Genomic DNA, 27,727 nt, shown 5'->3' on the forward strand with positions numbered 1-27,727 from the left:
ATGACCTGGGCTTCCAGCTTGAGACTGTTGCACAATGTGATTAGTGGAACTAGAAGTTACCTATTGCATGTCAGAAACTGCTCCAGAGGCTTTGAAAACAGAAAGAAGAGCTTGCTGAGAGTACAGCCCACGCTTACAGGTGCGTGTTGCAATTTCACATATAGAGAACGCTTTTGCTAGTGGACAGCCCCACATCCATGAACATATGGGTAACACTAATAGGACTTTAGGGGGTTATCAAGGAAGGAAGGAAGGAAGGAAGGGAGGGAGGGAGGGAGGGAGGGAGGGAGGGAGGGAGGGAGGGAGGGAGGGAGGGAGGGAGGGAAGGAGGAAGGAAGGNGCTTTTGCTAGTGGACAGCCCCACATCCATGAACATATGGGTAACACTAATAGGACTTTAGGGGGTTATCAAGGAAGGAAGGAAGGAAGGAAGGGGGGGGGGGGGGGGGGGAGGGAGGGAGGGAGGGAGGGAGGGAGGGAAGGAGGGAAAGAGGGAAGGAGGAAGGAAAGAAGAAAGGAAGGAAAGTGATGTTGGGAGGGGGTCATGTTGTCAAGGACATGGAGGGAACTTGGAGAATAGGAGATGGATAATATTTTATGTTTTCAGATCTAAAATTCTCAAAAATAAAGAAAAATAATAAAAAAAAGAGATCAAGTAAACTGGCCATTCAATCTGTGATGGTGATGTTTTCATACCTAAGAAAAATATGGCCTCTATCCATGTCTTAGCTGAATTTATACTTAGTGCTCCTCTTTGCAGGCGACAGCTTATTAACTTTAACATCTATAAGGCAAAGCTTCAGCTGCACTTTGATTTTAGGATAGCTAAAGTGCAAAATTCTCCGGGTGAGTGTAAGTATAAAAGGCTGAAATCAAGATATATAATCTGGGCTGGAGAGATGGTTTAGAGCTTAAGAGCACTGGCTGCTCTTCCAAAGGTCCTGAGTTCAATTCCCAGCAACCACATGGTGGCTCACAACCATCTGTAATGAGGTCTGGTGCCCTCTTCTGACATGCAGGCAGAACACCGTATATATAATAAATAAATAAATCTTTAAAAAATAAAGATATAATCCAATAAAATATCATGTAAGTGGGAGAAATTGAAAATGTAAGAGTTTGGGGGGTTTACCCTTGATTTATTTTTTTGTCTTCCTTCCAGTTAAACTGATTTCTTCATGTTGTTTCTGGATTAGAGCCAGAATCAACTTTGCCTCTTTCTAATCAAATAATGGAGAAGACAATTTACAAATGCTGACTTCAGTTAGCAGTGCCTGGGAGGCTGCGTCTGGCCTGAGCCTAGCCGAGGACTGATTCACTTTGACTCCGAGGTAAGTTACTATCTGCACTCTTGACTGGACTGTGGTAATGCTGACATTTTTTTCCATGAGAGTGGATGACAGTCCCCACAACTCAGAACATCACCATGGGCCTTCGAGAAAGTTTGGAATGATTGACACTGCAGTTTGGAGGAGAGATTTAGAATTTAACTAGCTTCTAGCCTCATTGTATTTTGGGTGAGTTTGGAGGAGAGGTTCAAGGTAGAACTTTCCGTTTCATTTCAGCCTACAAAGGAACAACCAGAACAGACCACATTGTGCTCTCGGCGTCCCAAACTCTTTTCTTTACTTCAGCTATTTGGAGATCAAATATGTTTAGTTTTTTTTTTTAAAAGCTTTTTTAAAATCATAAATTCTTAATATAAATAATGAGGATATAGTTATATTCTATTTAAAATGAGGGCGGGTTTGGAAAAAGCAGTCTCTCAGGCTGTGCTTACGGGTAAAATTTTAACTGTTTACGTTAAGGTTGTAGCTCATGTGTGACTGCTAACTTAGAAAACACACTGCTTTAAATAACTTTTCCTCCCTTTTAAATTTATTCCTTTTCATTTTATTGAAGGTTTTCCCCCTACCCTACCTGTAAATCCTCTCAGTTCCTCCTACCTCCCCTCCCGTCTGAATCTGTTCCCTTTCTGTCTCTCATTAGGAAACAAACAGGCCTCTAAGGCTTAATATAATAAGGTAAATAAAAACTAACACATCTGAGTTGGACAAGACAAACAAATAGAAGGAAAGGAGCCCAAGAGAAGGCACAGTAAACAGAGACCCACTTGTTTGCACACCCAGGAATCCCATAAAAACACTGAACTGGAAGCTAAGTGCAGACCAGACCCTGTGCTTGCTGCCTCGGTCTCTGTGAGTTCAGATGTGCCTGGAGCAGTGTGATTTAGAAGGCTCTGTGTTCTTGGTGTCCACCAGCTCCTCTGGCTCTCTTCTTTCTGCTTCCTCTTTTTCTAGGTTCCCTGAGCTCTGAGGGAGTGCATTTGATGGTGACATCCCATCTAGGAACGACTGTTCCAAAGTCTCTCACTCTCCACATATCTGACTGCAGATCTCTGCCTTTGTTCCCATCTATTGCAGGAGGAAGCTTCTCCGATGATGGCTGTGCAAGGCACTGGTCTGTGTCACTGGCTGGAGTCCCTTTTTTAAATTTTATTTTATCTCCTATCCTCTCGTAACAGCCCATTCAAAACATATTTTAATTTTGTTACTAACACACGAACTTTTGTTTTTGTTTATAAAAGGCATGTACCACAATATAACCACATTTTATTTCTAAAGTTAGACATTTTTGCCTTTAAGTTGAATGCAGCATAATTTGTTAACTTTGAAAACTGCTAATCAGAAATAGGGATGGTGGCATATGCCAGTGACACAGTATTTGGGAGGCAGAAGCAAGAGGATTATAGCAAGTTTGAATCCAGACTAGTTGACAGTAGGAGCTCCAGGCCAGTCAGAGCTATGTAGTGAGACCCTCCCTCCCTCCCTCCCTCCCTCCCTCCCTCTCTCTCTCTCTCTCACACACACACACACACACACACTTATTGGGTAATGGATTAAAATTTATAGCCTTCAAACTATTTATTTGTTTAGGTTCTGGGAACGGAACCAAGAGCCTTAATCATGCATTGCATATTCTATCACTGATCTACATCCCTACACTCCTTAAAATAAATCATATTGTACAGTAAGGCAGCTATTTAAAAAGAATTTTAAGGGATGATTACTCTTATAGTAAATTTAAAGTATAATGATTTATAACTCAGAATACCCAAAGCAAAAATACTATAAAATAGATACAACCAATCATAGTGGATGATAAGGGACAGGGTACTTGACATGATATTATTATAAACTAGATGTGCAGAATATAGGATGGTTTATTATCATAAATGTTGAAAATTAGAGTTTCGTTTAGATCATTTATTTGTGTGTGTGAGAGAGGCATATACACACATGCACATACACGGAGAAACAGAGACAGACAGAGAGAGAGAGAGAGAGAGAGAGAGAGAGAGAGAGAGGTGTTGTGATGATGTATGCACACAGTTGTGTCTGTGGTTATAGAACTTCCTGAGAGTCTGTTCTCCCCTTCCATCATGAGTTCTGGAAGTGAAATTTAGGTAGCAAGCTGTATCAATTGCTTTTCTATGGTGGTGATAACATTTCATAACCAAGGCAAGTAATGAAAGAGTTTATTTGGGCTTATGATTCCAGAGTTAGGGCTCATGATTGTAAGGCAGAGGCCATAGATGTAGCTGGAACAATAAGCCGAAGAGAGAGCTTACATTTTGAAGCTCAAGCAGGAAGCAGAGAGAGCACACCTAGATTGGCTAGAGGCTTTGACATCTCCAAGTTTGCCCCCAGTGACACACTTCCTGCTGCAAGGTCACAGCTTCTAAACCTATGGAACCAACGCCACCAAGTGGGGAACCAAGTATTCATAAGCCTGAGACTGTAAGGAGACCTTTCCCATCAAACCACCAGGCACAGCTTTCTGCATGTGCTTTTCTCTGCTAAGCCATGTCCCTGCCCCAAGGTCAGATTTTCAAAGAAAGCTCTGTAATATTACTCCCAAAAATTCTTCCAAAATGAAGAAGATGTTGGGTAGAATTACAAATCTGGGCACGAATTTAGAAGACCTAGCAAATTCCTGAGAATGTTTGATAGTAGCATGAATGTAAACACTTTCAAAAAGATATAAGGACATTCTGAAATGCCTTTTTATTTAAAGATCTGCCAGACAATGGGCTGCTTTTGAGTTGGTAACACTAGTCCACCAAGAGACAGAAACCTGTCAAAGTGTTCGTTGGTTTTTACATTTTTTTCTACTAAATATTAATGATAAGCAGTATTTCTTTTTTTATTTGCTTTATTTTATGTGCATTGGTGTTCTGCCTGCGTGTATTTCTGTGTGAGGGTGTTGATCCTCTGGTACTGAAGTTTCAGACCATTGTGACCTGCCACGTGGATGCTTGGAATTGAACCCGGGTCCTCTAGAAGACCATCTCTCAAGGCCCCCAATGTTTACATTTTTAAAAAGCAGTTTTATCACATCTATTTAGTATTTTCTACACTCTCCCCTCCACTTCCTTCCTTATCCCCCCCACCATTCTTTTCCACCTTTATGTATTCTCTCTTCTTTTAAACCCACTGACTTTATTTTAAACCTTCTGCTTCTGTGTGTATGGGTGTAGGACCACCTCTTTGAGCATGGGTATCCTCTCAGGGGCCGCATATCTCCCCCATCAGCCATCTGTTACCAATAGCTACTCAGCTGAAGGTGGGACTACGAGACTCCCTCTCATAGTACCTTATCTGCGTAAAGGTGCATTGCATTTGTTTATGCTGCGTCTGTTTAGTTATGGAAAGATGTGTTGCATTTGTTTCACCTTGCCTGCCAAAGGCTCCGAATTGGTCTAATAAAGAGCTGAACAGCAATAGCTAGGCAAAAGAAAGGATAGGTCAGGCCAGCAACGAGACAGAATAAATGGGAAAAATCTAAGCTCAAGAAGAAAGACAGAGAAGGAGAGAACGAGGGAGATGCTGGGGCCAGAAATCAGGCAGCTGCTAGACAGCAGACAGAAGAAGCAGTGAAAGGAAGACATGAGGAGAAAAGAAAAGTAAAAGAAAGCTCTGAGGCAAAAGGTAGATAAACAGGTTAATTTAAGTTAGAAGAGATAGCCAGAAATGAGCCGAAGCTAAGCCAAACATGTGAAACTAACAATAAGTCCCCGTGTCATGATTTTGGAGCTGGTTGTTGGTGGGGGGAAAAGCTGGTATAAGCCTTATTACTACCACCTATAGATACAGAATTTAATCTTTGTACATGGCTGTTTTCTTTATAACACTCTCACTTTGATACCAGTGAGTGATGAAGTTTAAGGATCATTTCTTTTGTTATGAAAAGGTAGAGAAAGTGACTGGCAAAAAAGACTAGCTGTCGTATGTTCTACCAGAATACAAATGGGCCAATCTCATTCCAGAAGGAATTGTGTATAAAACTTAAGATTGTAGAAACATCTTCTGCCATTAGCTTCTAAAGCTTATGAAAAACTCACCATCGTAACCGCACCCCTTAGTCATTCTTACTATGAACAAACATTTTCAACAGGAGTTGTGGCTTCAGGGCTGATGTAAAGATTAGGCATAGCTTACTGGGAGAGAGCTTGCCTAGGATATGGAAAGAGCTTGCCTAGGAGACATAAGGATCCTAGGTTTGATCTTCAGTCCTGGAACAGGCAATCTCAAGGAGTGGAAGCCAGGTATTGAGGTGGAAGGAGGAGGCTCTTGAATTTGAAGTCAGTCCGGGCTGCATAATGTGACCTTGGAGGGGAAGGGGGGGGGGAAGAGTAGGTGAGGAAGGTGAGTAGCAGAGGGAGGAAAAACTTAGCTTTCTCCTCCAAAGTTCACAAAACAGAACTTAACATTTTACATTATCATGATTTCTTGTATGCATATTAAGACATCAAGATAAACAGTGAACAATGCTTGTGAACCAGTTCAAGGCCAGCCTGGCATATGTAAGGAGTTCCAGCCCAACTAAGGCTATATAGTAAGACCCTTTCTCAAAAAAAAAAAAAAAAAAAAAAAAAAANAAAAAAAAAAAAAAAAAAAAAGAAAGAAAAGAAAAAGAAAGAAAGAAAGAAAGAAGAAAAATAAAACAGCGCACACCAACCCCCTATTGTAATTTTCTTCTTCTAAAAATAAAACCAATCCTCCATTTAGAATACTAACTCATTATCTGGTATTTATTTATCACATGAATGACCAGACATCTAAAAATATTATTTCAAAATTTTTGCAGTATTGTAAGGTGGATAGGAGTCTCATCTCCACTTTACAGAACAGGAACACTTTGGTAAGTTGCCTAGAGTTATACAGTTAGGAACTGACTGAGGTAAAAGAGGATCCCAGCTCTGTCTTTTTTTTTCCCCTGCCCTTTTCCATACACTTATGAAGCAGAACATTCAAGCCCTTAATGAAATTGGACCCCGTTGTGTGTCTGCGTTGTTGAGCGGGTTCCATTATTTTCTAAGCTTTGATGCGGTCGATTCCCATCATTCAGTGTGACAGAAGGCTGAATAGTAAGTAGGGGATACATTTCTGGGTGACCCCCAGGTGTTCTGAAGCTTTATCTGAACCCGTTGAGTCTGGTCTCATGAGGAATTCTTTCTTTTGTAGTTCTTTCCGTGGGAAGAATGGGGGACATTTGCGGCTTCGTCCTGGTCACCATTGCTCTGATAATGGGCAGGGAAAGCTGGGTAAGCCTTTTGTGCAGACTATTATAAGGGCTGCTTAGAGACGGAATTTCTTTTTAGTTTCTAGAAAAGGAATTATTAACGATATTAACTTACTCCTAAGGAATGGGAAAGTTCTGTGGAAATGTGGCATGTAGTAACACTTAAATACTTTAAAAATAAAAATCGGGATTTGCAGCAAATCACTGAAATATTTTTAAGCCGTGTTATTTCCTTTATCACATGGTATCAGGTGTTCAAAACTGACCATGGTAGTTAGTGTTGGTCTTGGGCCAATATTGGACATAATTAGTATATATTACCACAATTATCTGAAGGTTATTTCAATGAACAGGTGTCTCCATTTACCCATTCCAAAGGACCAAAGACTAGCATACTCAAAGTTCTGGGAAAAATAAATTAACTTTCTGGTTGAAATAGCATTCTGATATGAAAGTGGGAGACAACGTTGAATCAAGGATTTATCCAGATTATTGGCGACCTTTCTTTCCCATAAACGTGAGATGCACATTGCTTTGCAGGCCCTCGAGGATGGGCACTGTCTGCAGGAGCAGGAAAGGCTCCGAGCTCAGGTGCACCAGCTTGAGACCCGGGTCAAACAGCTGCAGGCCACGATCGTACAGCTCGTGCACGAGAAGGAAGTCCAGTTTCTGGATAAGGGACAAGAGGACAATTTCGTTGATGTTGGAGGCCAGAGGCAATATGCAGGTCAGAACTGGTTTTTCCTAAATGTTTCAAACATTTGTGTCGCGCATCCACATGTAATGACAGTATTGGGTATCAGGGGACTTTAGACCTTTTCTTTGTTTAGTTTTGTCTTTCAGTTGTTTTCGACTCAGAATCTCACTCTATAGCTCAGGCTGGTCTGGTACTTAACTGTCTTCCTGCCTCAGCCTCCTCAAGTGCTGGATTTCAGGTGTATCCTCCACCTCCCTCGGCTCACTTCACATCTTGCTAAAAAGCTATGTCTGTTCCAATGATAAGGAGCATAACTCACTTACTCCACCAATTTAAAAAACTTCTTCCATATTTCCCCCTTTTATCTCTAGGATGTGCCCACAGGGTGTTTGATCTAAATACTAAGTATCTGAGAATTTCTGTATCTTCATAAGACATCAGTACCACAGATTGTTAAATATTCACCTAAAATGACAGATTATAATTGAGAGTGTTTCTGTTTAAACTTTGTTTTTACTTAGGACGTTTCCTCCTTATATGTATGCAGTTTCCCCTTCTGTTTATTTTGGGCTGGGTCTCTCTGTGTTGTCTAGTCTAGTCTTGAAATCCAGAGTACAAGCAATCCTTCTACCTCAACTTCCTGAGTAGCTCAGACCACAAGTGTGTGCGACCATACCCGATTCTCTCTTTTGAAACCCACAATGAAAAAAAAAAATAGTAGAACTAAAGGACAGGAAAAGAAAAGTCTATTTTTTAAGGAAAATAAAAGAGTAATTTTAAAAATATGTCTATTTAGCAGTTTGACAGTTTCCCCTTTGATTAGGCCAACATTTATATCCTAGAAATGAAATGGTATTGAATTGGGAGTACAGTATAAATACCACTGCACACATCACTGGTCCCACAGAAAAATGCTGTGGAATAATCATTCTATACATTGTGTGAATACATGTTGCTATGATTGGTTTAATAAACAAGCTTACTGACCAAAGCTGAACAGGATACAGTTAGGCAGGAAAGCCAAACTGAGAATTATGGGATGAGGAAGGACAGAATTAGAAGACTAGCCAACCAGTTGGAGAAAAAGTCAGACACACAAAATGGGATAGAGGTAAAAGCCACAAGCTCCTGGCAGCACACAGATCAATAGAAATGGGTTAAGCTGTAAGGGCTAGTTACTAATAAGCCTGAGTTATTGGCTGAACATTTATAATTTATATTAAGCTTCTGAGTGATTATTTGGAAGCAGGGGAGCAGGTGGTCAGGACAGGAAAATTCTGCCTATGGAAAAAGTCTTTTGTTTTCCCGTCCATATGAATGACTCTGTAAGAGGGAACTTGACTGTTGGAAACAGAGACAGTGCTGTGTAGACCTCTTTGTTCACAGCTGTCCCTATGCTGCATGTCTATGATGTGTTCTAATTTGTCTGCTTGTGAATATAAGCCTAATTTGATCAATAAACTGGTTGTTGTGTAAGGCTTGAAAGGATATCCAATGGCTGAGTCATCTCTCTAGTTCCAGTCAATGTATTTTATCTTCCCATTGACTCTCAGAGTTTTGAAACACAGTTGATCATCATGTTGGCAAATAAAACAAAAAATGGGACTAGATGAGCAAATATTAATTGAGATATGTGTATGACTATAACCAAAAGCAGATATCAAAGACATGCCAATATTATGGGAATAAAAACTCCTGGTTTCGGGCGGTGGTGACGCGTCTTTAATCCCAGCACTTGGGAGGCAGAGGCAGGAGGATCTCTGTGAGTTCGAGACCAACCTGGTCTACAAGAGCTAGTTCCAGGACAGGCTCCAAAACCACAGAGAAACCCTATCTCGAAAAACCAAAACCAAAACAAAACAAAACAAAAACAAAAAAAACCCTCCTGGTTTATGCCAGTAAATGTACTTACTAGTGCAGTGTACTACTTTCTTGTCACTGAGAAAAACCCTTGACTAGAACCCACTTAAGGAAGAAAGGATTTGTTTTGGTTTACAGTCTGAGGGGCTATATGCCATCAAGGCAGGGTACTCACAACAACAAGAGAAGGAGACCCGTGGTCACACTGCATCTGTAGTCAGAAAACAGGAAGTGAAGAGAACTGAGGTAGGGCTGTAGGCCTCAAGCCCATCCCTAATGTTGTCCCATTTTCTTCAGCATAGATAGCTCTACCCCCTGAAAGTTCCACCGTTTCCCCAAACAGAGCCTCCATCTGGGGACTAAGTGTTTAAGTGCATGGGCCTACAGAGACATTTATCATTTAAACCACGTGTGGGATTCAGAGTTGTGCAAACTACAGAACTTACAATACAGTAAAATGCTCACTTTCCCTGCCTTCCCCCAGATCCTAATCTCTCTACGCTCACACTGCTTGCCATGGATGCCTCCCCTTCTGTTGCTCAGCTAAGATAGCTGAGGTTTCTATTGCTGTGGCAGAAGCAACTTGGGGAGGACGAGTTATTTCAGCTTACGCTTCCACATCACGGTTCATCATGGTTCTGTCAGGGCAGGAACCTGGAGGGAGGAGCTGATGCTGGAGCTCTGGAGGAGTGCTGTTTACTATATCACTCCCCACAGCTTGCTCAGCCTGCTTTTTTGTACCATCCAGGACCACCCACTTAGAGGTAGCACTGCCCACAATAGACACGCCTCTCCCCTATCAATCACCAATCTAGAAAGTGCACCACAGGCTTGCCGATTGGCCAGTCTGGTGGGACATTTTCTCAACTGAGGTTTCTTCTTCCCAAATGATTCTTGCTTATGTCAGTGTCAAGTTGACATAAAAATAGCCATTATACAAGCATCTTGATATTTAGACACCCTCCCATAAACACACACACATACACACACTAGTTTCTTCTGTCCGCCTTTAGAGGTCAGAGGTCAGAGCCATTGGATTGCAGTAAAAAGGACAGACAAGAGCTGGGGTCCCAGAACACGGAACAGCATTGAGGGTATTTCAGGTTAAAGGGGACCTGGGAAACACAAAGGGATAGATAGTTTGAAGACGTTCTGGGGCAAAGGCACAGGAATTGCATTCTAAGAAGAAAATTACAGAGAATATTGGTTAAGACAGTAAATGATGGGTCAGGCAACATGTATCAGGAATCAGACTCTGTATATATTCTTGTAAAACAGCGATTCTCTGCTATAGCCACTCATTAAACTAGCTGGCAACCTTCCGAAGTGCTAATACTTACCTCAAACTAGGAGGGACTTGAGGTTTTCCTCTATTTGCAAGCTAACAAGTTTGCCTCATGGATCTAGCAGAGCCCTACAGCTCATGGGTCACAAATCAAAGTTTCATATTTGCATTAATGTCCTTTGTTCTCAAATACCAAGAGCCCATGCGAACAATTAATGGGGCTATGTCACAACTGGATTAAGAAATTCCAGTATTTTATAGTGGGTTTAAAATGTGTCTAATTTTTGGCTCCAGCATAGATGTTATCTTTATTTTAGTGTGCAGCTAATGGAGCAACTGTCTGTCCAGAAGGAGATGTTAACTTAGTATCCTTCAAGGCTGCCTACTCACAAATGTGCTTTAAAACATAGTCTAGAATATAAACCCTGTTGGGGAAAAAATGTGTAGAAATACAAGTGCTCTGTGGGGAATTATCTGCAAACATTGCCTTCAGTCTACTCCAGACTAATTAATAAAGCATCACTGTAGACCAGAAAATAATTTATGAATTTTCTGTCGGACGTGGATAAAACTGTTTAAGAACAGTACAAGGAGAGACTCCCTACCAAATTTCCTTGCATGGGCTAAGATGGGATAAGATGGTTTGGAGTCACCAAGTAAATATCTATCTTTGGGGTTAATGGTGTGTTCTTCATGGTGCCCTCTTCATTGGTTGGAATCTTGGGGCTTGACTGTAATGTGGTCAGGTATCTATCCAGAAACTTTTGCTACGTGTCCTGTGAATAGTAGGGCCAATACTAAATAAAGTGGTGTGTTCTTTGTAGTGGAGTTTGATGTGAATTCACTAGTAATGAGATTGTGAAGTAGATTCCTTTACCCTCCATTTGCTCATTCATCTGGACAGTAGAAAGTAGATGGGTGGATTTGATACAAGTCAGAGGGCAGAATCTAACTGAGGAATTGGATAAGTCACTGGGGATGATCATAAGGTTGGTTCCCGAAGAATTTTGTGTCCCTCCCAGATTCATGTGTCAAAGTTCTAACTCCAATAGTATTGTATGTGATCCATTTGGACATTTAAAGAAATGATCAAGTAGAAATGCGACGATTAGGTGTACCCACATCTCACAAGACAAATATCTTCATAAGAAGTGATACATACATACATACAGAATAAGGAATATAGCTGGATGGTGGTGCACGCCTTTAATCCCAGCACTTGGGAGGCAGAGGCAGGTGGATCTCTGTGAGTTCAAGGCCAGCCTGGTCTACAGAGTGAGTTCCAGGACAGGCTCCCAAGCTACAGAGAAACCCTGTCTCAAAAAAACCAAAAACGAATAAACAATTATAAAGAGCTACAAAGATAATTACAGCTACGGACAAAGGGCTTGGAAGAAACCAATTCTGATAACTGCTTACATATTGAGCTTCTTAACTTTAGAATATTGAAATATTGTGAGAAAATATATCTCTGTTTTTGCCCAAAGTTGGTAGTATGTTCTTGTGAAGATTTAGGAAATTAATATGCCACAAATGTGATGGACGTCAGCTTGTGTACTAGAAATGTAATACTTTAATATTACAAAAATGAACTGAAATGTCATTTCGTCTGAGTTACTCATATCACAGGACTAACTGGTACACTTTCTGTCATTAGTCCATTGGTGGGTATCTTGGAAATTCTTCTAGTAGATTTTCGATGTGTTTAGACTTGAAGTAAGAAACAGACAAACTAGTAAGTTCAAAAAACATATACAATGGGAGCTGGAGAAATGGCTCAGTGGTTAAGAGCACTGCCTGTTCTTCCAAAGGTCCTGAGTTCAATTCCCAGCAACCACATGGTGGCTCACAACCATCCATAAGGAGATCTGGTGCCCTCTTCTGGCCTGCAGGCACACATGCAGACAGAATACTGACAATACTGTATACATAATAAATAAATAAATCTTTAAAAAAAAAAACATATACAATGGTGCATTCTGGGTAATGGAGTACAGCCAGTTTGAATTGAATCTATTAGTAGTGAGATAGAACCATCTATTGGTAGATGGTGTTGTGAAGTAGATTCCTACACCATGTGGTCATTTATCTGAGTAGTAGCAAGTGGAAGTTGATAATTTGAAACTTTCATTCTAAATCTTAGAGGCACAGAGATTTCATCAGTCATCTGTGTGTGACTTTAATGAACAGTAGAAGATGATCATATTAATGAACAGATTGCCAGTGGTTGGTACAGATGAGGAAACTCAAAGAATCAAGTGTGCCAACTTCCAGAGTGTCTATATAACTAGAATAACATACTTTGCTGCACACGTAAAGCAATGAAAGAGTAACCCAGGTTGATCCCTCCTCAGGAGCATCTGTGGGTAGCAGAGGATCATGTATAATAAATATATATATATATATATATGGCAGCTTGTTAAACAAGGTTGAGCTATGATCTGGCTTAATGTCACACATGGAAAGTGATCTATGATAGCCATGATTTTGGTTTTAAATGAGTGTGTTTATTAAGGGAATAGTGAGCAAAAGTAAAAGAACAAACAGCAAGTAGCAGATAGACAGATGCAGCATATAAACAGCAAAGCATCATGGAGCCCTTAAAATACTCAGCAGAAATGACTGAAGGAGTCTGACGAGAGAGCAAGCAAATATAATATCATCAGATAGAGCGCTTACAACCTCCAGCAGAAATGATGGGAAAATTGCTGAAACTGTTGTGCCGGAGTTCTTGATTGAGAGATTCCTTGGAAAAGCATCTTTACTGATGAGCTTCCAGCTTCTCGTCCCCACCACTGGCATTTTTATGCCACAGGAAAAGCAGCAGTAACCTCTGTTAGTTAGCAAATGGTTTACCTTCCAGCTGTTTCCAAGAGTACAATTTTTAAAAAGTATTCTCAGTTTTTGCTGTTTTTCTTTCTCTCTGTTACAGTTAGGAGGTCAGTATGTTCCAAGACAGGAAGCTCAAACACACACACAAAGAAAGAAAGAAAGAAAGAAAGAAAGAAAGAAAGAAAGAAAGAAAGAAAGAAAGAAAGAAAGAAAGAAAGAAAGAAAACACTTGAAATAAACGGGGTCTGGGAGAGGAAGGGGGCCCTCAATCCTAGATTCTGCTTTTCAGTAAGCTTAAATAGTACACAACTACCTATCAGTACAGTGTATTTTACACTTAAGTTTCTTCTTTCTGTCACTAAAGCATAAATCAGGCCAATCTTCGTGGCTGCTTAAGCTTTTCTGGAATGCAAGGCATCACTGTGCTTTCGGACTGCAATGACACAGTGCCTTTATTATTTATTAATAACTGAACTTTATTTCTTACAGTTTTGGAGGGTAGGGTGTCCAAGATCAAGGTGCCAGCAGATTTTATATCGGTGGAAGTCTCACTATCTGGAAATGGCTCTTCTTGTTAGTGGGTGGCTCACATCTATCCATAATTCCAATTTTAGGTGATGGGATGCCCTCCATGGGTACCAGGCATGCATATGGTACACATATATACCTACACACATGAAATAAGTCTTTAAAATTTATTTTAAAATGTATTATAAGGTAACTTATTCTATGCTAATATAAAAACAATTAATATTGTGCTCACATCAAAGTTTATATTTCTTGGTGTCCTTGAATTTAAAACATTCTGTTCATGCATATGATTTGCATAAATTAGATGTCTTTGTTCTTATTTATAAGTCACTATACTGTTACTAAATTAGTAATTTCCCTGAATTGTAATTCATCACATGCTAGCAAATATCTAATTACATATAAACTAGTAATTTTTGCAAATAATGAACAAATCACAAATGTATATAGCATATAATTAAACTATCTTTTTAAGCATGTGGGGGCTAATGACTTGTGAATTAAAAGTTATTGTAGCAAATTCACATTCATTGGTGACAACTGCAGCATGTCTGTTTGACACTCGTTGCTCTACAATAGCTTCTGCAGAAGTTTCCTGTTTTCACGGCAGTTTCTTGAGGAAGCATGGGTAGTCGTTAAGGTTAGACACCTGGAACAAAGTCCAACAGTCCTTTTATTATCCATGGTCCCTGGACAAATTAGTTAAGCACACTATGTCTCATATTCCTCCTCATACGATGGGAATCATAAATGTTTTTATTTGTTGTAAGGATTGGATGGGTTAAGATTTTTAAGATAACATTTGATCTAAAGAAAGAATGCCATATATGCATGGGCATTACCCTTCTACCCTCCCCCTTGCTTTATGTCACAAGAATATTGCCATCTCCAATGAGCCAGTATCTTTTCTCCTTCTTACTTTTCTTCTTCTGTTACCTGGGAATGGGCATGACTGTGGTAAGGCTAGTACTGACATGTCCCAGAACGCTCTGTGGACTGGTAGATCACCCCTGTTGCTAACCTTTAAAAAAAAAATTAAGAATGTGAGGTACTCCAGGAATGATTGTGCATGTTTGTAGTCCCGCTGCTCAGGAAACTAAAGCATACTGGGAGGTTAAGGTTAAAGAGATTCATTAAAAAAATAGGACGGTTTGGAATATATAGTCATATTCCCTAAAGTACAAAACCAGAACAGCAACATGGTTTCTGGGGGAGAGGGAGTCATTTTTAGTCTTTAATTCTCAGTCTTGAGTTTCAGCCACCATTCTGAGACAACAAGAAAAAGATTACTCTAGCTGGAATGTTACTTTAGGAAGCATAAAGACACAGTCTTCCGTAAGTGGCTTGCTTTCTGCACATGGGAGAAACTATTCCTATCACCGAGTACAATGCAATATTTGACAGAGAGAAGCTCACATGGGCTTTCTTCTAGTAGTATGTGAACCTTCAAAAATTATTACTTTAAAAACGTCCTATTAACGGCTGGAATATGGCTCCGTGCTTAAGAACACATACTCTTCTGGAAAAGGACCTGAGATTGGTTCCCAGCACCTATGTGAGGCAATTCACAATGGCACATAATTCCAGCTACAGAGAAATTAAATACGCTCTTCTGGCCTATGCTCATTCTCTCATTCGTGTTCAAACCCCCCCCCCCCGCCCCGCGCCACACACAGATGTATACATGATTTTAAAAACTAGGTAAAATACTTATAAAGTCCTGTTGTTTCACTTTTTTCCCCCCAATCATCCCACCTATGGGCCAGTGGATTGAGTGGGTTGACATGTTTCAAACAAAATATCTAGCTGATAATCACTTATTTTTAATTTACGTGTATGCATGTGTATCAGTCATGTGCTGGAGTACCTAACCCAAGAGGACAGCAGAGGGCATCTGATCCCCTGGGGCTGAAGTTACAGATGGTTGTGAGTCGCCATGTGGGTGCTGGGAACTGAACCTGGCTTCTCTGCAAGAGCATCAAGTGCTCTTCACTGCAGAGCCATCTCTCCAGCCCCTTTACTTGGTATTTTAATCCATACTTTGATCAAACTTTCTGCTGTCTCAGTTTGAGCCATGAGTCACCATGTCATGTTTAAATTGTTCTTTTTAAAGATTTATTTATTTTGTATACAGTGTTCTGCTGTGCTGTGTGTATACCTGCAGGCCAGAAGAGGGCACCAGATCTCATTATACATGATCATGAGCCACCATGTGGTTGCTGGGAATTGAACTCAGGACCTCTGGTAGCGCAACCAGTGCTCTTAACCTCTGAGCCATCTCTCCAGCTCCAAGCTGTTTGCTTTTTAGAATGTGTATTTAATGACTTTTTTATAATCTGCTTGGAATTCTTTTGAGGGTGGATTGTTTGTTTGTTTTTCTTCCATTAAAAGCTCCTCTTGAGATGTTTATTTGTGTTTGGTACTCTCTTCTGGAGAGAAGGATATTTAAAAAAACAAAACTGAAAGATGGCAAGAAACAAAAACAAACAGAAAGTGTTGGCAGAGATCCCCATATTCATGAAGTTTTTCTACAGCAAGTTAGAGTTAATCATTTCCATATTTGCCTGGAAAAGAGTTTGAACCTTGTGAGTCTTTTGCTGTTCAGTCCTTTGGTAGGAGATCAGCTAGGAACAAGGAGCTCTTTCCCAATGGAGGGAAAATGTGCTGACTTTAATCAAAGTCTTCTGCTACATGCTTCAAGACATAAGCTTTTAAATAACATTGAGTTGATTGTACGTGGGCATTTTCTTCTTGTTTAGTTTTCTAACAGGATCCCTTTTATAGTCCAGCGTGCATAAAGAACACTTGTGTTTTTGAATCTTGAAAGTAAATGCATGAACAGAGCCCAAGTCACTAGGAAGACCAACGGTGGTGCATGATTGAAGTCAGCTCTGTGAAGTTTATTTTCTCTTCAGATTTCCACTGCCTACTCTATTTAATATATGTGTTTCATTTGTTGACAGTTTGGCATCACAACAGTGAACTGAACAGAGAACTTAAAAACACTCTGTAAAACTTACATAATTCATTCATAAGACAATTTTTTTAAAGAGGAAATTAACAAAACGGTAAAAGTCAAATGTAAAGGAGATTCTACATATTATTTTCAGAAGTTCTGTACCTGGCTATTCCTGAGACTACTTTCTGGAGTTTGGCCCCTGCTCCAACCATCTGCAGGCTGCATGGGCATCTACCTAATACTTGACCATACTCTCCAGGACTGCTCAAATCAGCCTCGGATAAGACCCCGTGGGTATTAACTTGTTTTACCTCAAGCGGCTTAAGAAACTAATATTAGCCGGGCGGTGGTGGTGCACGCCTTTAATCCCAGCACTCGGGAGGCAGAGGCAGGCGGATCTCTGTGAGTTCGAGGGCAGCATGGTCTATAGAGTGAGTTCCAGGACAGGCTCCAAAGCTACACAGAGAAACCCTGTCTGGAAAAACAAAAACAAACAAATAACAAAAAAGAAAGACACCAATATTACCTTTTGTTACAAACTGGTAGCTATTTAAGTTCAAAGGCCAAAGAAATGCCACGGCAGAGAGAAAGAGAAGGATGAAAGAAAGCACAAAGGCTTGCAATCTTTGACAAAATATCCCAGAATATGTGGGCTGTTAGAAGTTTCCGGGGAATGTTTTTAAAATGTAGTGAAACTGAAAGATCATAAAAACTTGACAAGATTACTGTTTGGGGTTCGGTCTGAATGTTCAGTAAGACATTAAGACAAGATAACCCCATTACAGTATTTACATGCGGTTGCATTTTCACTTTCATTGTTCAACTCATTGCGCAGGTTTCAGTAAACACCAAGTCCCACTTGAGTACAAAGCAATAAACTGAACAGAAATGATTTGCTTTTAACCTGATTTCTTCAAAGATAATTAATGCTCCTTATTTCATTCCTTCCCCCTGGTTTTATCAAGAGGTCAATGATAACTATATCGTAGGAAAGAAAATGTGGTTTTCAGAATTCCCACTAGAAGACAAATATGAGGGCATTTTATGAACCAATTATGTATTCCATATGTCTTATCTATCTTCACGGGTACTGGATTTCAGGAACAAAGACAAATAAGCAAGTGTCATATTACCCTGTTTTGTAAACAGATTGCTCAGAGATTTACAATGATGGATTTAAGCAGAGTGGATTTTACAAAATCAAACCTCTCCGGAGCCAGGCAGAATTCTCTGTGTATTGTGACATGTCTGATGGAGGAGGCTGGACTGTGATTCAGAGACGATCTGATGGCAGCGAGAACTTTAGCAGGTAACTGTTTTTAACCAGAAATTATTAGGAACAAAAGACTGAGATTTGTTAGTTAAGCCTTCTTACTGCCTCAGATTCAGTAATACGACAGACTTTACGTTCTCATTCTCGAGTAAGAATATGCGTGTGAGCGAGCTCAGCAAGAGAATACGGAGATGAGAAAATAAGGAATCCGATGGGCGCTGCAGGGGACCATTTGTGTTTCGCTAAAGCTAACTTTCAATTTCAACTTCTTAGGGGTTGGAATGACTATGAAAGTGGCTTTGGGAACTTTGTCCAAAGAAATGGTGAATATTGGCTGGGTAACAAAAACCTTAACTTACTGACGACGCAAGGTAAGTTTTGTACTTGCATAGGGGAGGCAGCAAGTCTTAGGTTCAGGTCCCAGGACCCCTAGACAAACAAAGGCCATGTAGTATTTCACACTAAATCATTGGCAATAGAAAAAAATCAGTATATATCATGATTTTTCAGATGTAATGATACTTGCCGAGCTATTATCCCATTTGTAAAATGCTACTTAAAACAGGGATTAGAGGCAAAGAAACCAGATTGGTAGGTAAACCTATATTTTCTTATATGTTTTCTATTCCTTGAAAGGAAATGGGTTGTCAAAATAATTTTTAAAAATTTGAGTGGCTGACAATTATACACACACACACACACACATAATTTATTACCACACTAATACCATGTGATAAGCCACTACTGCTTCAAGACAGTAGTAGTTTGGGGTTAGAGACATGACTCAGAGTTCAAGAGTTCGTATTGTTCCTCCCAGCACCCACATCAGGTAACTCACAGCTGCCTGTAACCCCAGCTCCAGGGAATCCAGCGCTCCTTTCTGGCCTCTGAAGGCACCCGCACATGTGGCATTACCCACACAGACACCCACATATACACATAAAAATAAATCTTAAAAACACACAAAAAAATGATTTAAAGGCAATTGTGATCCTCTATACAATTCTGCTCTATACATGTTCACTTGTATATCTATAACTGGAGTTCTCTATATGTCTAAAGTTTTATTCCATAAGAAGTTTTCAGTGTTTTATTTTTTATAGCCTTTCGTTCCCATCTGTCATCCTCCTTCGCTGACAGATAGCTTGAGACCACAGTCAGCCGCCTTTAGATCTGGGACTCAATGCCTCATAAATCACAGCTGCATTGCCCAAGAAGACAAGTTAGATCACACTGACAATGCCAAGGCTTATTTGTTCCAGCCAAGCTCAGGCAACTACTGGTCAGTCTATATCCAAAATAGTCAGCAGAGCACTAAGTACCAGGGTCTTTGAGATGTGCGAGTGGTCACAAGAAAGGTTACATAATCCAGTATATCATAGTTTCCCGTTTCATCAGTAGTCTCTGAGTCTTCTTTCCCCAGAATAAACATTATCCTGGTTTTAAGAGTATATCTTTTGCCAGCTATCTAACATTTATCATACTCCCTTATGTTTGTCTTTTATATTAATGTTTTTTCTGGATCATGGTTTAAGCTATGCAAATCCCATTGTGTCATTTGAAGCATACAAAATTCAAGCTAATTTCTCAAGTTATTTTTGTGCATATATTTTTGCCTGGGTGGACGTTTTCAACAAATCTGATTCCCCTTCATCTTCTCTTGCTTGGTGCTGGATGTTGAAACGAGGCCTTTGCACATACTAAACATGTGTCCTACCACTGATCTACATACACACCCCTTTTCTCATTTGGTGTTCAAGATGGTTGCTCTTGGATAGTATAGAGAAATGTATCTATCAATTCCATGCCTTGCATAAAGTATCATAGCTCGAACAGAAGAAATTGCCTCTGTCCTTATATTCTTCAATTATGACAGCAGTTAAGGCTACTCAAATTGTCTTTAAAATAGCTTTATTTTTATTACCTAAGTTTTTTGGAACTGTCTGCAATAAAATTAATCTAGAAATAATATCTAATTACAAGTTTATTCATTTATTGACCAAAACATTAGACAATTTTCTTTTTAAAAATGTGTAGCATTTTCTCTCCACATATACTTTTGGGGATAACTGACATATCCTATCCTACTGTGTCCATCCATGGTTTGGCTCATATGAGCTAAGTTAATACTTTTAGGGAGCTCTGACTGAAGAGAACCCCTTTACATGCTTGTTCCAGAAATGAGAATCCAGAATTCTCCTCCAAATAGTTTTGAACTTTGTTCCTAAGACCCAAGATAGGAAGGTAAAATTATATGTTACTTAGTCATTTGACTTGTAATTTTCATTTTGAGAAAGAGTCTCACTATGTCCAGACCAGGCTGGCCTTGAACTTGTCATAATTCTCCTGCTTCTTCCTCCTTAGTGATGGGAACATTATACCACACCCATCAAATTTCTAATATTTAAGAACAATTCTGCTTCAGCAGGAAGACCAGCCTGTCATTCACAAACAGGAGCAATGGAAAAGGGGAAAGGGAATGACTGTATTACTTCACTAATTTGTTTCACACACCTTTTTTTATAACTTAGAAATTTTTTTAAAATATTTATTTATTTATTATGTATACAATATTCTGTGTGTATGCATGCAGCCCAGAAGTGGCCACCAGACCTCATTACAGATGATTGTGAGCCATCATGTGGTTGCTGGGAATTGAACTCAGGACCTTTGGAAGAGCAGGCAATGCTCTTAACCACTGACCCATCTCTCCAGCCCTAACTTAGAATTTTTATAGTCATCATAGTATCTCTTTTTATATTTAGAGTTTTCTTCAATATGTATCATTTCTAGCATGCATAAATAAGACCGTATGCCAAATAAATTCAGTTTGTTTGAAATATTTCCCCACTGGCTTGGAAACTCCAGAGAATCCTCTTGATGCAGAGTCACTGATGTCAGCCTGGTTTCAATAATGACCTCCTTCCGCGCCATCACACACAGGGCAGAACTGTTGAGGTGCTTCCTGATCCCCTCTTTCAATGGCATCTGTTCCCCGGGCTTTGATGCTAACAAGGGAAGGTTTTCACAAAACAACCAGGATTCCTGTTTCTTCTTCAAATGGTCCTCAGACACCTTGCTAGCTGACCTTATATTCTACCACAAAAATCCACCAGATACACGCAAGCGCAAGTGAGGGTGACTGTATGATGAAGCCTGGTCTGGCTGCTGGGATCATAAGGTGTTGTTAATGGTAATTAGTCTTAAAACTAGATTCTTATGAAATTAAGACAAACGGAATAAACATAATTCTTAAATCTACTATTTTCATCATCGTTATATTCTCTCTCTCTCTCTTTCTCTCTGAGTTTCTTTGAGATAGGGTTTCTCTGTGTAGCCTTGGCTGTCCTATACCTCACTCTATACTCCAGGCTGGTCTTGAACTCACTGCCTCTGCCTCCTGAGTAGTGGAATTAAACATGTAAATCACCACTGCCTGGCTTTTTTAATCCATTAACTAAATAATAACATTTTCTGTTCTTGACAAAGTGAATCATACACTATTTTTAGGTTTGTTTTTATTCTTCAGACAGTAGAATTTCTCAACTGTGCTATTTTGCTGTCGTTTTCAAGTAAAATAAACACTTAAATGTTCACAGTGCATTGCGCTGGAGTCACTGTTTGTTCTTTGAAAACTGATTCTTGGCAGAGGAAACGGTAGAAGCAAAATAAAACTACAATTTATTTTTAGCTTTAAAAGTCAATATCATGTCGAGTATTTAAACAACAATAATTTCTTACTTTTTCTTTGGCTTTTTTTTTTAGGAGATTACACTTTAAAAATTGACCTGACAGATTTTGAGAAAAATAGTCGCTTTGCACAATACAAACATTTTAGAGTTGGCGATAAAAAGGTACTAAAAGTTTTAACTTTTAAAATTTAATCAAGGCAATGTCTTGAGTTAACACTGAAAGGATGCAACAAAGCTTTGATGTCTGTAGAAATAAAAATACATAACATAAACTCGTTTGTTTAACATTTTTTTCAAGTGCTTCCTACTGATAGTGAAAATGGCTCTTTCCCCCCCTCAGTCCTTTTATGAACTGAATGTTGGAGAATATTCTGGAACAGCCGGAGACGCCCTTTCAGGGACCTTTCACCCTGAAGTGCAGTGGTGGGCTAGTCACCGAAGAATGAAGTTCAGCACGTGGGACAGAGATAATGACAACTACGAAGGGAACTGTGCTGAGGAGGAGCAGTCTGGCTGGTGGTTTAACAGGTTTGATGCTTTGCACGTACGGCTGTAAAGGCGTTAATGGTATCAATTATGCCAAGTAAGGTGATGGTGAACTTATGTGTGATGTTACACAATCCTTACCAGAACTCTTCAGCTGTGAGGGTTTTTTTTTTTTTTTTTTTGAGATTCATTGTGCACATTAGTAAAGCCTGAACAATAAGTAACAGAAGCTGGGTGTGGTACCACATTCCAGTAAACTCAGGACTTGGAGGCAGACAGAGACAGGACGATCACCACAAGTTCAAAGCCTGTCTCGGCTACTTAGCAACCTCAAGGCTAGCTTGGGACACTTAACAAGATCATGTCTTCAAACTACACACACACACACACACACACACACACACACACACACACACACACCCAAAAGAAACAAAAATTTCCAATAATATGTCTTGGAAATAAATCATATTTCTGAGAAGTAGTGCACTGTATCGTTTCGAGTTGTCTCATCTCTGGACCAAATGTCCCTGGTTCCTTTACGATTTCCCAAGCTGCATTTTTGTAGGATCATCCAGTTAGGTGGGGATGGAAACTCCATGCAGTTTTCCTCAAAAGTGACCCGGCTGGCGTGCAACCTCGGCAGAGCAGGTGTGGGACAATGTGGGATAAAGCATCAGCTTTGGAAATATTCTGTTTTCCTTAGAAAACGGGAGCCACCTCAAAATGTCTGGACACCTAAACTTTCCATTAAGAAAACTTAGGCAATTTTGGAGTATAGTGTTTTCCGTACAACTGGACTATCCATGTAAATCCCATAATCTATATAATTTTTTTAGTGTAAATAAAGCATCTCAAAATATAAACTCTACGCTGTGAGTGCATCTATTCTATACATGCTAAAAGTGGGCTCTATATGCTGAGTGGATCTATTCTATACATGCTAAAAGTGGGCTCTATATGCTGAGTGGATCTATTCTATATACGCTATAAGTAGACTATTTGTTATGAGTGATCTATTCTGTACATACTAAAATTAGACTCTAAATGCTAGGAGTGGATCTATTCTATACATACTAAAATTTCTAAAAACCATGAGAGTCTTCACTATAACATCGCTTGCTGTGATGTGTTGGCTTTTAATTAATCACTATTTTTTGGTTTGCTGACTTGAGACATGGCCTTACTACGCAGTACAGTCTGCAGTCTGTCCTCAAACCCATGGCAATCCTCCTGCCTTAGCCTCCCAAGTGCTGGAATTACAGGTGGAAACAGCCGTACCTGATTGGCTTTAGAGAGGTAGATTTCAATGCAGATACAATGAACTTAAGGTGTTTCCATCAATTAAGGGAAATGTAGGCGGTTGTAAAAGCAGTAGGCTTCCCGCTGGGTTTTACTTTTCCAAAAGTTGAGTCTTTAACAGTCGGCCATTTATTAAGGAGATGGAGTACACGCAACAGTGTGAGGGAGCAGAGAAGGAAGATCATAAAATCATTTTTTTTCCTACTGTGCTAACATGAAACATGGCAAAATGTCTCTTTCCTCTTAGCTTCCTTTTCTTAAAAAAAAGATGGTTCCCTTCTTCTTCTTTATTCCTTCCTCTTCTTGTAAGTAAGCAGCATTTAAGACTTGTCATCTGTGAACATTCATTAATGACCGATTTTAAACAGATGTGAAGAGATCATCGTTAATATTACTGAGACCTAGAGTGTGTACATTTTCCAGTTGGCTGGATTATTCTACTCCTGAATGAATGGCAGTCTCACAAATAACAAGGAAGGCAAATAAATGATATAGTTGACTTTCGAAACAGGGGTTGGAAAGATCAAAAAAGGCAATTTAGTAGCTGACACTACCCAAGAAAAACAGGTCACCCTAGAGAGAAAGGAAATTGTTCCCTAAACGTAGCCTTAACTCTTTGTTTTCCGTGTTGCATTCTAATTGACTGGAATTGTTGGCGCTTCTCAGTGATTCTCACTATTGAGGCTGGAATTGCAATGCCCCCTACAAGTTTCTGTATTTATTGTCTAGCCGCACCCACGAGGAGCATTCTGCTTCTTACTCAAAGCCATCTAAAAAACAGCTGCCATGTGTTCCTGCCACTGATGCTTAACATTCTCTGCTTTTTCCACCGGGAAAGACTCTAACCCTATAATGACTAGCCAATGCCAGTACTTCTTTACATTGTGGTATTTGGTCACAGCCAAGAGAAAAATAACTAAAACCCTCATTGCTACCTCCGTTGCCTTTCAGGCCTCGTGTCTTCTTTGCAAGTCGTATCTCTCCCCGGCGACAACCACTACACTGCCAGTTCCCCTGAACACTTCTTTACCTTGGAGTGTCAATCTTTAATAACTAGTGTCAAGTTCAGGCTAGAAACTGAAGGATACTGGAACACAGGTCTCAGAATACTAAGCAGTGGACCCTACAGCCCATTTCTCAATGGGCTCCAAATCAAACCAAACACAATAGCTTCTCTATATAAACGTATCCAAATATTTATTCTAGGTACTCTGGGGGTTTTCCTTTTCAAATGTTGCTTCTCATGGCACTGAATTCAGTGGATACTGAATCCCTGCAGACTTAGCAGGCATGGTTTCGATTAGTCCTCGGTATTTAAATTAGGACGACTGCCAGGATGGTCAGTGAAAGCAAATCACAAGCTTAGTGATCCAAGCCTGCTACTTTGCATTTATGAATGAATTCTATGCTTGTCTGATTCAATGGTTTGTTTCTTTTTTCTCAGAGCTAGTTCTGAGTATTCTTCTCATAGCCTATAGTCTGATATTTTTTCATTAGTTACAGCAATAAATAATAGATGGTGATTAATATCATAACAGGAAAATGACTACAAACTGTTACATGAAATTTGTGTATGCCAAGGACAGACAAGCGTGCAGACCCCAAAGGAGGAAGAAGGAAATGCTTAAGTGTTACAATAACCAAACAGACCTGTCTAGATTGGTGCAGTATATGTGAAAAATTAACTTGACAACTCAAACAAAAGATGATTTTCTGATAGCTGGGAGGTTTTTAAAAGGAGGTTTAGGTTCTGTTTGCTTATCTTGAAGATGCAAATAATTGATAATGCTAACAACCAAAGAAGGGAAAGAGGGGAATCTGAGTCATGAAAGTCGTATCTCGACTATAGATTGATGAACTTGGAAGTACAAACTACTCCGGAAGCTGCAGCAGAGCCACTTGTCCCCACATCTTACTTTGCTTGTCCCCATGTCTTTACTGTGCCCGTTGTGGCCAAGCACGAGGCTAATACTGTTTAACCAGGAGGATGTAGGTGAAGGTTACAATGCCATTTTTCTTTGCTTCTTCTTCTTCTTTTTTTTTTTTTTTTGTTTAAAGGTGTCTTAGGGTTCCTATTGCTGTGAAGACAGCGACTTTTTTTTTGTTGTTGTTGTTCACTTGTTTTTTCAAGATAGAGTTTCGATGTGTATCCCTGACTGTCCTGGAACTAGCTCTGTACACCAGGCTGGCCTTGAACTCACAAAGATCTGCCTGTCTCTACCTCCTGAGTGCTGGGGTTAAAAGTGTGTGCCACCACTTCCCGGCTTACCACGGCAACTCTTATAAAGGAAAACATTGAACTGAGATGGCGCTTTACAGTTTCAGAGGTTAGTCCATTGTCATCATGATGGAGAGCATGGTAGCATGCAGGCAGACATAATACTGGCTACATCTTGATCAGAAGACAACAGAAAATAGTCTCAGCTTCACACTGAGCAAAGCTTGAGCAAAGGAGACGCCAAACTTCTCAGCACAGAGACACACTTCCTCCAACAAGGCCACACCTATTCCAACAAAGCCACACCTCCGAAGAGTGCCACTCCTATAGGCTTATGGGGGCCAACTGCATTCAAACTACCCCAAAAGGCTACTAAGAACTGAAATGCTTATTTTTCAACACATTTCAAGTGGTCTGGGATGGTTTGGGATGGGACCAAAACTCACTTGCTTAAACAATGACATTTGTTTGTATAGAAGTTTCAGGTATGGGGAAATTTTTTTTCTGGGAAACAACAGAAGTCATCATCTAAAAGTTTTGTCGTTTCTTAGCAAGATGAAGTTTCTGATGCGGACGTTCCTTCTGACCGTTCTGTTTTCTTTTGTTCTCCCACTAGGTGTCACTCTGCAAACCTGAATGGGGTGTACTATCAGGGCCCCTACACAGCAGAGACCGATAATGGAGTAGTCTGGTACACCTGGCATGGATGGTGGTATTCCTTGAAATCTGTGGTTATGAAAATTAGGCCAAATGATTTTATTCCAAATGTCATTTAGTTGTTCCAATTGGCCTCTTTCTGCAATTCATATTTTGAAATATTTGAGAAACACAATCCTGAATAAATATTTGCCTGGTGTTGGCAATTGTGTGTGACTTCTCATTCTTCGTCCTGCACTTATTACTTAATGTACTTTTAGTTCAGGGGATAGGAAATAAGCAACAAATAAACGTAGATTTTTGTTAATGTTTACTGAGTTTCTATGTATATAGGGGTATGATAAGAGTTCAAACTGTATAGAAAACAGCATAGACTAATTAACATGGTTAAGTAATAACACAAACCTAAACTTGGAAACAATAAACCAAGTTTGGCTGGTGTGGTGGTGCATGCCTTTAATCCAAGTCCTCAGAAAACAAAGACGGCTTGGATCTCTGAGTTCGAGGCTAGACTGGTCTACAGGTATGTTCCAGGAAAGCTAGGGCTGCACAGAGAACCTGTCTCATAAAAAACATAATCAATCATGTATGATGCAACTGACAGATCATAAGATAAAACACAGCTAATGATGGATATTTTGACCAAATCTACTGCATAAATAAGTATTACAAGCTGGGCTTTGAATTCAGGTCTCTGACTGCAGAGTTAAACTGTTAACGCACGATCTAGGTTCTTAAATGATACAAACACTACTCATCTTCAGGATATTTCTGTAATTCACACCTTTCTTGGTAGGCTTTAGTTTACACTTGGTGTTAGTTGATGGTGGAGAAGCAACCAGAGACCTCCTCTTCCTTCATATGTCAGCCCTGGGGAGGTAGGACTATTGCCATTTAGCTGAACTGAGACTTTCTGAGTTTTGGTTAATGCTCAAAGTTATAAGGTTAGCCAAAAACAAGAAGTCAGATCCAATTGTTGGTGCTAAGTGAAATTATTTGACACCATCCTGTGGCTCTTTTGGAATGAATCTAGATTGGTGTTTTTATGTGTGGGTAAAAGAAAGCTTTCAAAATTTGTTTGCATGCTAACCTTGTGTCAGGCCAAAAGATTGAGCCCATACAGCTAAGTTAGGGGGAAAAGACACACCAATTGCAAATTGTAGGTATTTTTGTCACTGGGGCCACCATAGGCAGGTCAGCAATATGGCTGCCTCCTGCTGGTGCCAAGGGAATCACTTCTGTAATCTTACTGCCTCTGAATAATTTGGCATCTTTGATCTATTGGATCTGTGCCAGGAATGCCTGTCTTTACCCCGCAATGTGCCCTGTTCATTTTAGACTTATCCAGATAGT

General features: G+C 39.8%; 1 protein-coding gene across 2 annotated transcripts; it reads left to right on the forward strand.

Moving 5' to 3' along the window:
• Fgl1 (fibrinogen like 1) lies at nucleotides 1-26,580 on the forward strand. 2 transcript variants are annotated; one of them, XM_050147254.1, is made up of 9 exons: nucleotides 1-139; nucleotides 1,163-1,331; nucleotides 6,528-6,607; nucleotides 7,126-7,312; nucleotides 17,899-18,058; nucleotides 18,296-18,393; nucleotides 21,788-21,876; nucleotides 22,055-22,242; nucleotides 26,334-26,580. In XM_050147254.1, the coding sequence occupies exons 3-9, from the start codon at nucleotides 6,545-6,547 to the stop codon at nucleotides 26,491-26,493; spliced, it is 945 nt and encodes a 314-aa protein (XP_050003211.1). In that variant the 5' UTR covers nucleotides 1-139; nucleotides 1,163-1,331; nucleotides 6,528-6,544; the 3' UTR covers nucleotides 26,494-26,580. The 2 variants fall into 2 exon arrangements, with proteins under 2 accessions (XP_050003211.1, XP_050003212.1); XM_050147255.1 differs by having other exon boundaries at nucleotides 31-139; nucleotides 1,197-1,331.
• Nucleotides 26,581-27,727: the final 1,147 nt, after the last annotated feature.

Source organism: Alexandromys fortis, unplaced genomic scaffold, assembly GCF_014885135.2.
Source record: "Alexandromys fortis isolate MF-2015 unplaced genomic scaffold, M_Fortis_MF-2015_v1.1 scaffold_32, whole genome shotgun sequence".
Taxonomy (NCBI): Eukaryota; Metazoa; Chordata; class Mammalia; order Rodentia; family Cricetidae; genus Alexandromys; species Alexandromys fortis.